This window comes from Lithobates pipiens, unplaced genomic scaffold (assembly GCF_037356315.1).
Source record: "Lithobates pipiens isolate NorthernLeopardFrog02 unplaced genomic scaffold, aLitPip1_a1.2 Scaffold_28, whole genome shotgun sequence".
NCBI classification, from domain to species: domain Eukaryota; kingdom Metazoa; phylum Chordata; class Amphibia; order Anura; family Ranidae; genus Lithobates; species Lithobates pipiens.
Window position 1 is genome coordinate 73,188,211 of NW_027507789.1, and position 17,262 is coordinate 73,205,472.

The window sequence follows — 17,262 nt, forward strand, 5'->3', positions numbered from 1 at the left end:
CTTACTACAGTGCTCGACAAAACCCGGTCGCCAGGTCGCATTGGCGACTAGAATCAGCGACCTTGCGCCTGGGGCAGCATAGCTGGGGGTATCCTGTCTCCGTGGACCCCCCCCCGCGCGATCGCGTCGGGCCGCGCGAACGCGTCGGGCCGCGCCGCAGGCGGCCGGTAATTGAGCCCCCGGCTTTGAGGCCTTCTGTGATCCTATGGTTCCTTCTGGAATCTGGCGCCCTCTTGTGGTGGCCGTTGGAATTACAACCAACAATGCTAATTGATTTCCTGCCAGTCTTTCTCCATCCCTTTACTTAGAACCCCTAAACAAAAAAAAAAAAAAAAAAAATATATATATATAATATATTATATGATATTATATTATATTATATATATATATATATATATATATATATAAAATATATATATATATATATATATATTTTTTTATTATTTATTCTAACACCCTAGAGAGTAAAATGGTGGTCGTTGCAATACTGTCTGTCACACCGTATTTGCACAGCGGACTTACAAGCGCACTTTTTTTGGGGAAAAAATTTTTATTTAATAAAAAAAAGACAACAGTAAAGTTAGCCTAATTTTTTTTTTTATATTGTGAAAGATAATGTTACGCCGAGTAAATCGATACCCAACATGTCACGCTTCAAAATTGCGCCCGCTCATGGAATGGCGACAAACTTTTACCCTTTAAAATCTCCATAGGCGACGTTTAAAAAATTCTATAGGTTGCACGTTTTGAGTTACAGAGGAGGTCTGGGGCTAGAATTATTGCTCTTACTCTACCGATCGCAGCGATACCTCACATGTGTGGTTTGAACACCGCTTTCATATATGCGTTCGCTTCTGCACGCAAGCTTGGCGAGACAGGGCGCATTTAAAACATTTTTTTTCTTATTTTAACTTTTATTTTAATTTTTTTCACTGTTCTTTTAAAAAAAAAAAATGTGTGTCACTTTTATTCCTATTACAAGGAATGTAAAAATCCCTTGTAATAGAAAAAAGCATGACAGGTCCTCTTATATATGAGATCTGGGGTCAGAGAGACCTCACATCTCATATTTACACTAAAATGCAATTAAAAAAAAAAATCGTCATTTGAAAAAAATAAAACAAATAAAATGTCCCTCTAAGAGCTATGGGCAATGACTTGGAGACAGGTGGGGGGCTGGGGGCTATCTTCCCCTCACTCGTCTCCATGTCAGGCCAGGGACAGGTCCAGATCGCCGTCACGGACCTGGCTCCTAACTTTTTTAGCTGGCTCCTAGATTCCAAGCAAATTTGTCAACCCCTGTCTTACTACACAATTGAGAATGCACTCTTAGTAACACATGTTATCCAATGAAACAAAAACACCACATAAAACCACAATATAACACAATATATCCCAGGCCAGCTCAAACATAGCTTATTTTCTCAAACAAAGCTAGCATAACAAGCCATTGTTTCCCTTCCCACAGGGCGTATCCCATTCAACACAAGGCCGCATGGCACCACAAACTTGCAGTTACAAACTGCTCTACAAAACTCATGCAGTCTACTTGTTCCATACATAGGTAAAAATCAAAATTCATCCATTTCTCACATGCATTACAAACTTGTTATCCAAATCACACACACCTTCTCACACACACACACACACACACACACACACACACACACACACAATCAAACTTCCAGCATTATCTCAAAAAGATGGAAAATTGTTCTTTTCACAAAGCAGAACCTCCCCAATGCATCAGGCAGAGAAGACGTATCCCTTTTCTCGAAACAACAAAGTTTTGACGTCCTGGACTTGGTTCTGTTCTCCCCCTCTCTGCCTGTGCAGAGGGAGGCTCTGTTTGGTCCCAGCAGTGTCGCCATAATGTCGTAGAAATTTGGCTGCTATGCTATGCACACAGCCCCACTACCTACTTTGTGCTTCCAATAAGCACCCATTTCTGTCTTAATGATATAATGCTTTAGGTTACCTTCCAACACATTCATCCCAATGACCAGACATCCCCAATGCAACCTACATCCTCATCTCAGCCTGGCTGCTCCTCAGCCAGGCCCCTCTGGTTACCCATTAAAGAGACATCAACAGCAGTGTTTCCTTCTGCTTCATCGTCAGCAAGCAAGAGCCCGAGCTCCCCTTGACCACAGCTTTTTATTTACTTTTCCCACTGGAAGCCACGCCCTGGAGGGTTTGCCTCCAACAGCTGAACACCTCCCACAAAGGGTGTGACCTCACAGCAGTAACAGGATGTGAATGCCCATATAAGGACAATACAATACAATACAATAGAAGGTACCTTTACAGACATGTATACATTGAAATAGTCTGTTACACAGACTGACCAAATGCTTTCAATGATGGAAACCATACAAAACCAATGAACGATGACTATAATTCCGTTGATAGAAATCCTTCATATATACATTGTTTCAGAGAACAATGTATACTTGGATAATTCTACATCTCTTGTGAATGGAAAGCCATCTACAGATGTGCACTGCCCATCTCCATGTGCTGATCAGACACAGCAGAGACAATGCGCACACATCCGCACACAACCAATGCCCGCAGCGCAAGCATATGTCCCCAGACGATCGTCTGTACAATGTACAGGGGCCCTTTTGCTGGCGGACATACCCCCCACTCCGCAAACACCTTTCTTTCCAACCCCAAGATATTATCCACTACCTAACGGATCTCAACCAGCGTCAGTCTGCCCCAGTCAGCTCTTTTAGAGCGGGCTGGGGAAGAATGAACACAGGAGGACTCTTATGACAATACATATAATAAATACATCTAAAATTTCCACAACAATAGTAAGAGATGATTCATTGTTTGCAAAGCATCATCTCAGGTGTATTCTGTGCTGTCAAGCAGAGATTGGAGGACCCTTATCTAAGGGGTCGTCTGGCCAGTTTCATCCAGGTTTTCTGCTGATGGCTTGTGGACTCCTGGACTCTCTCCGATGGGAGGGGGGTCTCTAGGTGAAGCATTTTGAGTAAGGAGATTCAGCATATATCTTGACATAATAGAAAATAGTCATTTAATCAAAGTATTAAACAATCAATTACACTAACTATGAAAGGTACCACATGCAGTGTCTGCTATCCTGTTACAACAAAAGATATCACATTTGAGACCAGCACGACACCTTTCCTGTATGACAATACTCTTGACACAACCTCACTTAACAAAACAGAGGTGTACTACATTAAACCCATCCACACTACTACCACTTCCTACTGATGGTCATAAAACATGACTGCTCTGCTGCCATCACTGAAAAGGTACTGCCACAAAGATGTACCGTTATCTGACCCTGACATGACACTTTTTGTTGATGGTTTTAGTAAGAAAAATCCAGATGGCACAAATGCAGCTGGATATGTAGTAGTGACACAGGATGAGATTTTGGAAGCTGGGCCACTACCAAAATATTATTTAGCACAAGTGGCAGAACTTGTAGCACTGGCAAGAACATGCATACTCTCAGAAGGAAAATTCGTAACCATATACACTGACAGTCAATATGCCTTTTCAACAGTACATGTTTTTGCACAACAATGGAAAAACAGGGGGATGGTCACCTGGTAAACCAATTTCACACACGGCCTTCATTCTAGAGTTCCTAGATGCAATACAGTTACCAAAAGAGTTTATAATCTGCAAATGTCAAGCACACACAAAATATACAGACCCCATCATAAAGGGAAATAAAAGGACAGATGAGACAGCCAAAATAGCGGTACAAGAAACGCAAATAATGACAGAACGAGAAATCCATAGAGATAGATCATACAGTCCTTACTGATATGCAGCAGTATTGACACATGGAGTAACTCATGTGTCAAACAGGGGGATGACTGAGATGTTTATTTAAGGTATGTACAGTCTATGGCTTCACTAACTACTAAAAAAAACTTTTTGCTCTCGATGCATTATATGTTCAAGATACAATGCTCAGGGAGGCATAAGATCACAGAAAGGGATGTTCCCCATACAGCAATATCCATTCCAACACATTTGCATGGATTTTATTGAATTCGACAAATGTGAAGGGAAGAAATATTGTTTGGTAATTATAGACGCCCTGACTAAATGGGTGGAGATATTCCCAACAGGAAGTGCAGATGCACAGACTGTAGCCAAAGCATTACTAAGAGATATTATTCCTAGATTTGGAATCCCTGAAAGGATTTACAGCGATAATGGACCCCATTTTGTAAATAAAACTATACAACATTTGACAGAAGTGATGGGTATCCAAATAAAAAACCATTGCGCCTACCACCCCCAATCAGCTGAATTGGTGGAGAGACACAATGGAATCCAACTGGTAAAAATTGGATGTACTGCTTACCATTGACGGTGACTAGTATGCATATTACACCCACAAAAGAAGGTTTGAGCCCATTTGAAATAATATATGGAAGGCCATATAGAATACCCTTATTGCCAAATGAAACACCAGCTAAAGAATATGAACGTACTCTATCAGAATATATGTCTAATCTGTTGAAACAGAAGCAAATTAACGAAGTCTGTTCTATTCCAGAACGTCCAATCCAAGGAGAAGAGAAAATCCATATTGGAGACTGGGTCCTGGTAAAAATAATAAAGAGAAAGCATTGGCACTCACCTAAGTGGGAGGGACCGTATCAAGTTCTTCTCATCACTCCTACGGCTATAAGGGTAGCAGAGAGGTCTACCTGGATTCACCAGTCCCATTGTAAAAAGGTTTTACAGGCAGAATAAGGCCAGTTGGCTACAAGAGGTTCAGAAAATCCGGCTACAAAGGGAGGTCTCACACAAGGTGGGACTTTTTTTTTCAAACCGGTGAAGTCTCCCTCCCCTTCCAACTCCCCTATCCTATCCGCTGGAACTCTGTAGCTGGTTAGGATGAAAGGGGCAGTAATTATCCTTGGGTTACTGGTGACTCTAGGAGAGGCATCCATAAGAGGGGTTATACGCTATGGAAGAGTAGAGGAACCTTTGGATTAGGAAAGAACAGGAAAAGCATTAAATCTAAAACTTTATAGAGGGAATAACTAGCACTATACTGGTAGACTTCTGTCAGATTGCAGATTGTGGGGATACAACTGGGGCTAGAGGACTTCTATGGGCAGATAACTATATCTGCTGGCTCTGGAATAGAGCAGGATGTTAAGCATGGGATAAGGCCCTGTGTACTACAGCGCATCAAAATTGGGGGCATAATCAACCAGGGGCTAAAAAGAGTGGAATAAAGGAGAGACTCATAATCACAAAAGCGGCCAACTCCCCCTGCACAAATAGTAAGAACTTTAACCAACTATTAATAACATTAAAGGAGCCAAGGAAGGAAGATCAGTGGTTGTATTCCATGGAAGTATGGGTGTCTGGAACTGACCCCTAAGGAATATTTTTCCTTAAGGTATTACCACCTAATAAAACTAGACAACAGGAAAAGGTAGACTCAGAAGGGAAAGAAGAAGGCCATACTAAAATAGAAGTTCTGAGTAAAACTTTAAGATTTACTAACCTAACAATAGAAGATGCCATAGCTTTGGAGACGGGCTACCAAAAAATAAAAAATAAAATGAGTGGTTAGAATGGTTGAGGTTAAAAAAAAAAAAAAAAAAGGAAAACTGTTTAGTTTGTGCCGGAACCAGACCACATTTAGCAACAGTTCCTTTTCCTCTAGATCACAATACAGATCCAGAAGGTTTAAAATGTATGTTGCAATTGTATAATAAGAGCTATAAACATGAAACAAATTCTACTTGTCACACATTGAGTTTGTTGTTTTCTCCAGTAGAGAGACCTCAGATACCTCCAGCGGTTACCGCTTATCCAGGCAACTTTACTTGTTTTGCACTCCCAGGGAACCGTAGCGCGGTGGATCTTGGGTCACTACCTGATGACTACTGTGTGAAGAGGATTAACACGGACAATGGTCACAGGGTTGAACATGACATTCAGAGAGCTGGTGGATGTGTGGGGATAAGAAACTGCGAGCTGGACTACCGGCCAATGCCCGAGGGGATTGCGTTATGGTCCAGCTGGCTATGCCCCTAAGAATCCTGTCAGAATACCCGTGGACTAATAGTCCCCAACAGTATCGGAGGGACACCTCTCCCATGGGGTCATTTGACTCTCAGATCTACATAGATGAGATTGGGGTTCCTCGTGGGGTGCCGGATGAGTTTAAAGCCAGGAATCAGGTGACAGCTGGGTTTGAGTCTCTTCTCTGGTGGGTGACTATAAATAAAAATGTTGACTGGATTAATTATATATTATAACCAACAACGAATTGTAAACTATACTAGGAATGCTGTGAAGGGCCTAGCAGAATAGTTGGCCCCCACATCTCTAATGGCCTGGCAGAACCGAATGGCTTTAGATATGGTCCTAGCTGAAAGAGGAGGGTATGCAAAATGTTTGGTAGCATGTGTTGTACCTTTATCCCTAACAATACAGCTCCTGGAGGGACCATGACCAGAGCCTAGGAGAGACTGACTGCTCTATCGAATGAATTAGCGGAAAACTCAGGTATTAATTATCCATTCACAACCTGGCTTGAAGGATGGTTCGGTAAATGGACTGAATTTATCACATCATGTTTGATCTCAATCGCTGTGGCTTTGGTTGTTTTGGTCACTTGCGGATGCTGCTGCATTCCCTGTATTCGAGGACTTTCACAAAAACTGATTGAAACTGCAGTCTCAAGAACAATGTATCAAACCCTTCCTACCTCTGAGGAGACCTATGTGGACATTGAAGCTCAACTTAATGACATACAGTCCGAAAGTGTATAACACAGGGACGATCATCGAAATGTGTTGAGATAAAATAGTCACACAAAGAAGAGGGAATGTTAGAAAAGTTTTAAATGTTTATTGTGTGACTATTAGAAAAACAATATTCCTGAGACTGATTTTTAAAATGACTTCTGAGCACGTTGTTGTATTAACTTGCTGTATTGTTTTGTCTTAACTAACTCCATAGTAAGTTGTAGGATGACTAGGTTTAACTATATATGATAGCATAAGATTGTAAAGGAAACTGAATAGCCAAAATAAAGTACTGGTCTGTACCAGACACGCTATCTATGTTTCCTCAGCCAATAGAAGCATAGAGGTGGTATTCTTGTAGGGTATGAGAGGGGGGGAGACACAGCTTTTGTCTTGTAAGCATGTCTCCCTTTTGTGGGCCACATCAGAAATAAATTGTCTTCTTCTCAATACATCTGGAGTTTTGACTGATCACACGAGAAGATTTCTAACAGTCACCTGGAGATAATTCCTGAAATCATCAGGGTTATTCTCCTGGATCTCATGCAGCAAAGGCATATGAGAGAATTGGTCACGCTGGAGTAACCAATTCTTGGTCCACGAACTTCTCCTCACCCTGTTCGTGGACTGGGCTTGGGTCAATGTAAGAACCCCCAACACCAAGCCCCCGCACAGCATGAACTGTATTACGATTTTGTAGTATGGATATCTCCCTTGAATAATATACTGTGGAGTGATATAGAACTAACTCTTAGCCCTATAACCCCGCTTAGCAACTTGCTGCTAGTTGATACGTGACGACCCCTTCCATTGAAAATTCTTTCTCTAACCATTCAAGCCTCATTGTTGGCATGGAGAACATTTAATTCCCCCACCTCCCCATCTTTAATTAAGATGCAACTCTTGATACCACTAACTGCAATTGAAATGGTCATTCTCAATATATCCTTTCAAAAATGGTCAAATAAGGGAATATCCTCCTTCGAAAGCCTGCTCATTAATCAAAATCTTAAGACATTCTCACACCTTCAACAACAATTCCAAATCTTGCCCTCTGACCACTATCTATATCTCCAGCTATCCCATTTCATTAAATCATTAACCTTCCCAATAATACAGGTCCTGCACAAGAATGGTATTACCTCCACAACTCTCTCCCTCTTTTACAACCTCTTACAGAGTAAACTCTTCTTTCACAAATACACCCCATATTTAAAGTGGGAAGAAGAATTAGGTGAGACCTTCACTATCAAACAATGGAAGTCAACCTTCAAATCTATTTTCCAAGCATCTAAATGCACCAACCACTGGGAACTAACCCAGAAGATTGCCCTAAGGTGGTATCTCACTCCTTACAAATTCAAGCTACTTCAAGACCCAATCTCTTCTGTGCTGGAGAGGATACGGAACAGTAGGCCGTCTTGCAAACACCTAACCAATTTTTGGAACAGAATATTCCGCATAATTTGTAAGATCATTGGGTTCCTTACCCCATCCTTTCCAGCTCTAGCGATTGTCAATTTGGGTATTGACCGATTCCCTCCCGAATGTCGTAAAATTATAAATCGTATTCTTTTGGTTGCAAGAGTGCTCACTACTAGACAATGAAAGTCTAACCTATCACCAAATTCTTCTGAGGTAATTGACATTGTGAAAAAAAAATTATGCTTATGAGAGTTTACTGACGTACAAACGTGGTGGTAAACAATTATTTGATCAACATTGGAGTCTTTGTAATTTTCGAACTAGTAGACATTAATGACATTCTGGTATGTAAATCACATGTACCAGTTATACCAGTATCTAGGATAACTGGTATAACTTGTTCTGTCAAGCTTAAAGGGGTGTTTTTTTTTTTAAATCAGCAGCTACAAACACTGTAGCTGCTGACTTTTAATAAGGACACTTATCTGTCCAGCAAGCCCACAATGTCTGCCACCCCAGGGCCGATCCATCCACCAGATCGGCTGCCGGCGCCACCATCCTAACTAAGGGAAACAGGCAGTGGAGCCTTGCGGCTTCACTGCCCGTTTCCTACTGAGCATGGGCAAGCCGCGCAGCACTTTGTGAATGGCCCCGTTGTTTTCTGGGACACACACATGTCCCAGAAGACAATGGGGCCGCTCGGCGAGGAGGAGGAATTGAAGAAACAGCTCCAAGGAATAGGAAGAGGCAGATTAGGAACACTGCCTAGCAACAGGAGTTTCTGGTGAGTAAAAAAAAATAGTTTTCTTCAATTTTTTTTTTTTTTTTTTAAAGAATGTTAAAGAGGAGCTGCACCTTTAAAAAAAATATTAAAAGCCAGCAGCTACAAATATTGCAGCTGCTGACTTTTAATAAATTGACACTTACCTGTCCCAGGGTCCGGCGATGTCGGCGGCAGAGGACGAGCAATCGCTCAGCTCTCTGCTGCCCCCGCCGCCATCCTCTGTCAGGGAATCGAAGTGAAGCATTGCGACTTCACTGCCCGGTTCCCTACTGCGCATGCACATCTCCACTGGTCCCCGCTGTGTCCTGGGAACTGTGTGTTTCCCAGAACATAACGGCATAGCTGCGGCTAGCTTGTCCCGGAAGTGGGTGCAGATACCTGGATTATCCAGGTATCTGCACCCCCTCCCCCCTGAAACGTGCCAATTGTGGCACCGGAGGGGCGGGGGGGATCAGATAAGCGGAACTTCCACTTCAGGGTGGAGGTCCGCTTTAATGTACTTTTTTTTTTTTTTTTGTGTGTGGCCCTCCACTTTAACATGTTGCTGACCGCTATGTTCCTCCGTTTCTATGTCATTCTTTTTTTTTTTTATTTACTCTAGCTTTTTTGTCTTGTTTGGTTCTGCTTGCTTCTTGGGTACTCCAGCACTCTTGTTGTAACATATATGTTGCTAACGTCGTTAATATAGTATTCAATCTGGAAGAGGAGGGTTTTGAAATTCTGTCATTTTACTGACTTTGTAAAACCCCTTGCGGTACACATCATTGGCTCTACCCACTGTATTGTACTTTAAATAAAAACAAATTAAAGAAAAATTGGATGGAACTGAGATGGGCAAGACTCTAAAAAGCGCCGATGTACGTTGGCAGAATGGCACGGGCAGGCATATTGGCGTACAGGTATGTCCATTTCTATATGCCGCCCTGCCATCCGGACCCCTGTGAGTCCGGTCGCAGGTCCCGCGGACTCAATCGCAGCGGGGATACCCACGATCGTCTCACAGGGAGGCTGAGCGGGGAGATGCCATTGTAAACAGCATCTCCCCGTTCTGCCTAGCAACAAGTGACGCTGATCTCTGCTTCATGTGATTGGAGCAGAGATCAGTGTTCACTAACACAAAGCCCAGCCCCCAACAGTTAGTAACACACCCCTAAGAACACTTAACCCTTTCACTGCCAGTGTCATTTACACAGGAATCAGTGCATTTGTATTTGTATAGCACTGATTGCTGTATAAATGACAATGGTCTCAAAAATGTCCGATGTGTCCGCCATAATGTTGCAGTCACAATAAAAATCGCTGATCGCTGCCATTACTAGTAAAAAAAAAAGTTTTTATAAAAATGCATTAACACTATCCCCTATTTTGTAAACCCTATAACTTTTGCGCAAACCAATCAATAATTGCTTATTGCGATTTTTATTTTTTTACCAAAAATATGTAGAAGAATACGTATCGGCCTAAACTGAGAGAAAAGTACTGTTTTTTTTATATATTTTTGGGGGATATTTATTATAGCAAAAAGTTAAAAAAAAATGCGTTTTTTTTTCTTCAAAATGTTTGCTCTATTTTTTCTTTATAGCGCAAAAAATAAAAACCACAAGGGTGATCAAATACCACCAAAAGAAAGCTCTATTTGTGGGAAAAAAAGGACGTCAATTTTGTTTGGGAGCCACGTCGCACGACTGCGCAATTGTCAGTTAAAGCGACGAAGTGCTGAATCACAAAAAGTGGTCTGGTCTTAAGCCAGCAAAATGGTCCGGTCTGAAAGTGGTTAAACCCCCCCCCCCCCAATGATTTTTTTGGCCTTTTTTTCATGCAAATAGAGCTTTATTTTGGTGGTATTTGATCACCTCACCTTTAAAAAAAAAAAAAAAGAGATTTTTCCCAGTTTCTGTGATAGAATTTTGCAAATTATTAATTTTTCTTCATAAATTTTGGCCACAATTTATACTGCTACATATGTTTGGTAAAAATAACCCAAATTAGTGGATATTATTTGGTCTATGTGAAAGTTAGAGAGTCTACAAGCTGTGGTGCAAATCATAGAAAATGAATCACAGCTGAAGTACTGATCTCATTTCTTGCGACTCTAACAAGCCAGGAAAGTACAAATACCCCCCAAATGACCCCTTTTTTGAAAGTAGACATTCCAAGGTATTTAGTAAGATGTATGGTGAGGTTTTTGATGTTGTCATTGTCAATTCTTTGCAAAATGAAGATTTTTTTTCCCACAAATTTGTCATTGTGACAGATTATTTCTCTCACATGGCATCTGTATACCACAAATGACAACCCAAAACACATTCTGCTACTTCTGAGTATTACAATACCACATGTGTGGGACTTTTTCACAGCCTGGCCACCTGGCCCAACATGCAGGGAGCACCATCACGTGTTCTAGGAGGATAAATTACACATCTAACGTCTTGACTACCTATTACATTTTTGAAGGCCCTGGAGCACCAGGACAATGACACATGCCACTGATGTGGCACCGATGACAGATGGCACTGATGACAGATGGCACTAATATGTGTATCACAGAAGAACTTACCAAGGCCAAGATACCGAGAGCGGTTCACCATTGCCACTAAGCACAGTTCGCCCCCTGGAGGTGGTACAGGGAGAAAATGGCACAAAGAGGCATAGGCAACTCAGGTGGCAGGAGGGAGCCTTGTGTGAAGGTCTAGTAGAGGTGAGCACCTTGTGTGGCGACTGACTGGGTGGTTGCTATATTAGACAGGAAACCAGGTTGGGGGTCAAACACTGACAGTCCTTGATGCAAGCACTGGCTCAGGTAAGGTGTCTTTGGGAGACACAAGCAAGTCTGGGTCACAGGCCATGGGTCAGGGCAGGAGACAAGAGGCAGGTCCGGGTCACAGGCAGAGGGTCAAACACTGGAGAGAAGCGGAGTCCGTATAACAAAGCCAAGGGTCAAGTCCAGGAGATGAGCAGCAGCGTCAAAGAACAATCCGGGTCACAATGGGTAATCAGATGCACAAAACAGGTTTCAGGTAACAGGAGCTGAAGACAAACCAGCAATTGACGTGTGCACCAGAGCAGCTTTTATAGGCATGTGCCAATGCGTGAGTGCCGGACTGCGAATGTGCCAAAATGCCGTTCCGCTGCGCATGCACACAGGGACACGGCTGAGGCCCCTGGATGGTCCGAACCCCTGACAATGTGGCACTAATACATGACACTGATGACAGATGGCACTAATATGTGGCACTGATGACACTTGACACTGATAACAGATGGCACGTGACACTGACAGGTGGCACTGGTGACGTGACACTGATGACAGGTGGCACAAATAGGGGGCACTGATTACACGTGACACTGATGTGGCACTGATGACAGAGGGCAATAATATGTGACACTGATGACAGATGGCACTAATATGTGGCACTGATGACACGTGACACTGATGACAGATGACACTTATACGTGGCACTGGTGACAGATGGCACTGACAGGTGGCACTGGGGACAGGTGGCACTGACAGATGGCACTGTGGGCACTTTATTTTCTCATTCTCTTTTTTTTTTTTTTTTTACTCCCTCATGCTGCAGCCGTTCGCTCTTCCTCCTCACACACTGTCAGTGTGAGGAGGGAGACCCGGTGATGAGAGATGATCTCATATGTTTACATATGAGATCATCTCCCATTGAACACTGCAATCGAGTGCTAAATGGCCGCTGTGATTGGCCATTTAGCACGATCTGTGATTAGCTGTGTCCAAGGGATGTTGCTGTCACTCTGTAAGTAGATTACAATAAATTTTAAGTGTTATACCCTTACGGGCTTCACTATTGCTCCTTTTCTTCTGTTCTGGCGATGATTGCTTTAATCCATTCCCTGATGTGAGTTTTGATGTTCCATCTGACACTGATGTACCTGGTTAACCCTGTGATCCATCCATCAAGTCTGGAGGGGGCCATCCAAGTTTGCTATCTGCCATCTTTGAATTCATTTCATTTCGGAAAGCAGATTGAGAGCACCAGGGTGTAGTATGCTTCACATAGGCACTTTGAATCTTGGTGGAAGATTTTCATCACCTGTCTATGGACAATCACATTTAAAGTTCTTTTATTCAAATTTATTTGTTATAGACAATCATTGTCCTTACCCACATTTGTTTATGGACAATCACATTTAAAACTGTTGTGTAGCGCTGCACTATTGGACTTGTGCTAGCCCCTGTGTGTGTTTTTTTTGGGTTAGCATAGATATTTGTTCACCTTGTTTTATAGTCAAAATTATGCTCGGGCGAATGCAATTTAGCAAGGTTTGAGCGGAATGTGTGTAAAATTTTGACAGGGTTACTTGTGTATGAGTAACGGTTTGGTTTCAGTTGCACAGATGTGGTAGGTTTTTGCAGCGAACGTAAGGTTCGAGATTCATAATCTTCTAAACAAGATCAAAGGACTATGTTTTCCTCTTTGAGGTTTTCAAATTAAACTGCATAAGCCTGGGTGTTATTTTCAAATTCATCAACCCGCAGTTCAAGATTTGCAGTGCATTGGCCCAGTTCTCTGATTTCCCTAGTCAGACTAAAACAATCTGAGGTCCGTTTAGGGGCTTTGTGAAGCATTTTTTCTAATTGCCTCAGAACAGAGAAATTACCAGGGTCTGTAAAAGATGTAATTTTTGAAGTTTGTATAAATTAATCTGAGTCATATTCCCCCTATGTTGCCATGGATTCCTTAGAGCGCCTAGAGGATTTCACTGAGTGCCATTCTGACTGAAGCCTGAGGCAGCGCTTCTTTGCTGTTTTTTGGCTTCATTTTTAAGGCGAGAACTCCCAAGAACCAAGATAATGAATGGTGCTGCACTCTAACACCACGTACACTCGACCGGACTTTCCGTCAGAATAGGTCAGACGGAATCATTCCATGGGATAGTCCGGTCGTTTTTCTTTAAAAAATTCTGATGGACCTAGAAATAGAACATGTTTCATATGTTTCCGACGGACTCAATTCCTATCGGGAAAACCGTTCGTCTGTATGCTGGTCCGACGGACCAAATGCGACGCAAGGGCAGCTACTGAACCTCCTTTTCTAGTCCCGTGTATGTCATCATGTTCAAAACAGACTTTGGAACTGACTTTAGTCCGGTCATGTGTGGGCAAGTCCGTTTGTTCGAAAGTCTGTCGAAAGTGTGTCGGCAAGACCGTCTGACCTTTTCTGCTGGGAAGTTCAGACGTGTGTACGCGGCATAAGTGGTAACAAAGGAAATTATGTGTAAACAGTATAAATGTGAATAAAGCGCTAGGTTCTTAACATGACAATGTAAACAAGGGTGTAAATAAAGTGTTAGTGCCAAAGGTGACAGTACAAACGTAATACGATCCAGATAAACAGTTGTCCTAAATTGATGAATAAATGATGAAAGAAAGGGTGAAAAAATGAGTGCTAACCTCCCTCTAACACTCTGCTAATGGAGCAGTGTAAATGGTGACTTTTCCTCTTCAGGGCAATAACACCTCAGTGTACAGTGGCCACTTACCTTACAGCTGTAAGGTAACAGTGTGCATATAAAATGATGGAGATTCGCAGTCCTGCAGTGAATCATGCTAAGGACTGCCTATAGATAGCGTAACATGGAGATCATCTGGGGAACCTTGTATCCTGTTAAGTGGTTCTCATTGCAATAGTATGTATAAACCTCCTTTGTGACAATAGGCAGTGGTGACAATCCTCCTAGGTTGGTGCATATACATTATGGAGAAAGAAGAGGGGGCTCCCACATAGTGTAATATGTAAAAACTAGGATACTTTATTAAAACCAGCTGTGGTACTCACATTAAAAACAAAGATATAGACTATTCGCCACGAGTGGCAAGCTTGCATGCTGACGTCACTTCTGGTGCCTGTCTGTTCCAACATGTAGTGTCACAACCACTTGACTTCATCAAACTCCCAAGAACCATTATATTAAGTGGCAGGGTTTATTAGCAGACCAAGCAACAATATTTACTGGGTGAAGCTGAGCCAGTGTTCTGTCAAATTAGCTAACTCATCAGAAACTCCAACCATGACACTTCCAGTTTATTTAAACCATCAGTAATTGGAGATTTTGACAAATTGCTGTTTCGACTCAACACCGACAACCAAATAGAGTCCGGTAACTGAGCACAATGGCTAATGAGGACAAAGTTGTTGCCCCCTCGGAGGCAGCCATTTTGTTGGCTAGTATTGGAGAGGAGTAACGATCTCCACTTTCCTTCAAAATCTCCTGATGGTTTAAAGAAACCGGAAGTTAAGTAGTTGGAGTTTCTGATGAGTTGGCTATTTTGACAGAACACCAGGACACAGTATAATACGGCAGAAACGTCCCTTCAGGAGCAGAGCTCTAAGCTGGCATGTCTGCTCAGTCAGCCTCCATCCATGCACCCTTGGCCCTATAGATTTCAATGGGAATGCCTGTAATCGCTCAAATTGAGCATTTTTTTCAGAAGTTTTTCAGGTGCTTTTAGCCTGAAAGAAGTAGTCTCCTCCCCCTTGTGCTTTACATTGGTTAAAGCAAAAGCACCCGAAGCTTGAAAACACATTGTAAAATTCTTGTAAATACAAAATCTAAAACACTTACAGATGTGGACAAACACGCTCAAATAAAAACACCTGAAAATCAGATGGTTTCCAACTGTCACAAATTATCATGTGAAACAAAAAAATGCAGCATACTGGTTAACTGCAACATTTGTAACTTGTGTTCTTGTTCTTCAGGATGATGGAGCCCCCCAGCCCACAATACACCAAGTCTCTGTTCTACTGGAAGAAGAGAGCTCGACTGGAGTATATGCGTCTTCTACAGTTAAAGAGAATGCAGGCCAATACTGCAGCTGGGGTCAGTGATCTTTTGAAATAATCTTGATTTAAACATTTTTTTATTTAGATGCATTGGGTTATTCTGCTGCCTTCAGGAGACTGGACACTGGCAAGCAAAGCTTGTAAGGGCAGTATAATTCCACAACTCCCAGAATGCCTGAAATTTTTTGCTAGTGTGAAAAGGGAACCAAAGTTTTCTCACGGAAAGCAAACCTTTTCTACCTTTTCTCATTCCTAATCTTAACTTTCTAAGCCTTTTTCTGCATTGCAGGGCCTGCCCGGCAACCTGCCAAAGAATCTTGGATCCTGATTTAAAAGCACAGGCCTAGATTTGGCCTGTGCTTTGAATTCACACTGGAAAAAAAAACATTGTAGGTCCAGTTCACTTCTGGTTTGTTCACTTTGTTGCCAGTCAAGCCCTGATGAAGGAGGGCACGCATACCCCCAAAATGCATTGCCTACTTATTAAAATGTACCCCTGACCTTTAGTGGAATAAAGTAGTATCTGGACTGCTTAAAAGTGGTGTGGAGCTTCATTTTTAACCCCTTATTACATCACACTACAAGCTAAGGAGACTTGTAGAGATCCTCTGGGGTGTAGAAGCCACCTGCCCAGGAACCAGAACATTTACACCAACAGTAATACCTTAAATCACTTCCGGACTGGCTCAGCAGCTAGCTATCATAACCCCATTATCCTCTTCAGTGAGCGGTCCGGTTTCATATAAAAGTGGTCTCTGCAGCGGAATTCACCCCAAGATCACTTTTATCGGCGGCGGGAGTGGGGCCCCAGCTGTCTACCAGAGCCGTCGGTAGCGGCGGAGGCGATCAGGTCCTCTCCCTGGATTGGTATGGAGACGAGCGAGGGAAAGATGGCCCCCACCTGTCTCCATACCATTGCAGGGCACAGCTCTGCAATTAGCTCTTAAAGCAACATTTTTTTATTTTTAAATTACATTTAATTGTTTTGTTAATATGAGATCTGAGGTCTTTTTGACCCCAGATATCATATTTAAGAGGTCCTGTCATGCTCTTTCTCTATTACAAGGGAGGTTTACATTTCTTGTAATGGGAATAAAAGTGACACTTTTAAAAAAAATAACAGTGTAAAAAATAAGAGGTAAAATAAATAAGAAAAAAAATAATTTTTTAAATGCGCCCCGTCCCTTCAAGCTCGTGTGCAGTAGCGAACGCATACGTGAGCAGCGCCAACATATGAAAACGGTGTTCAAACCACACGTGAGGTATCGTGGTGTGACATAAAGTATTGCAATGACCGCTATTTTATTCTCTAGGTTAGTGTTGGCGAGTGCCCAAACTGCAACCCAAAACCAACTTATTTATTTTGCCAACACTGCAATTAGCGGTGAGGGGGGGGCTGAGAGAGAGGGAGAATGTGAGAGGGGGTGTGTGAGAGGGGGGTGACGGGGTAGAGAGA

At 42.4% G+C, this 17,262-nt stretch overlaps 1 protein-coding gene across 2 annotated transcripts in view; it reads left to right on the top strand.

Moving 5' to 3' along the window:
* LOC143935487 (histone-lysine N-methyltransferase EZH1-like) overlaps positions 1-17,262 on the top strand; it is a 598,044-nt gene that overhangs the window by 91,798 nt on the left and 488,984 nt on the right. For both annotated transcript variants that reach the window (XM_077459407.1, XM_077459408.1), the window contains exon 2: positions 15,723-15,843. In XM_077459407.1, coding sequence (XP_077315533.1) covers positions 15,724-15,843 — 120 coding nt within the window. In that variant the 5' untranslated portion in view covers position 15,723. The remainder of the gene's footprint in view (positions 1-15,722; positions 15,844-17,262) is intronic.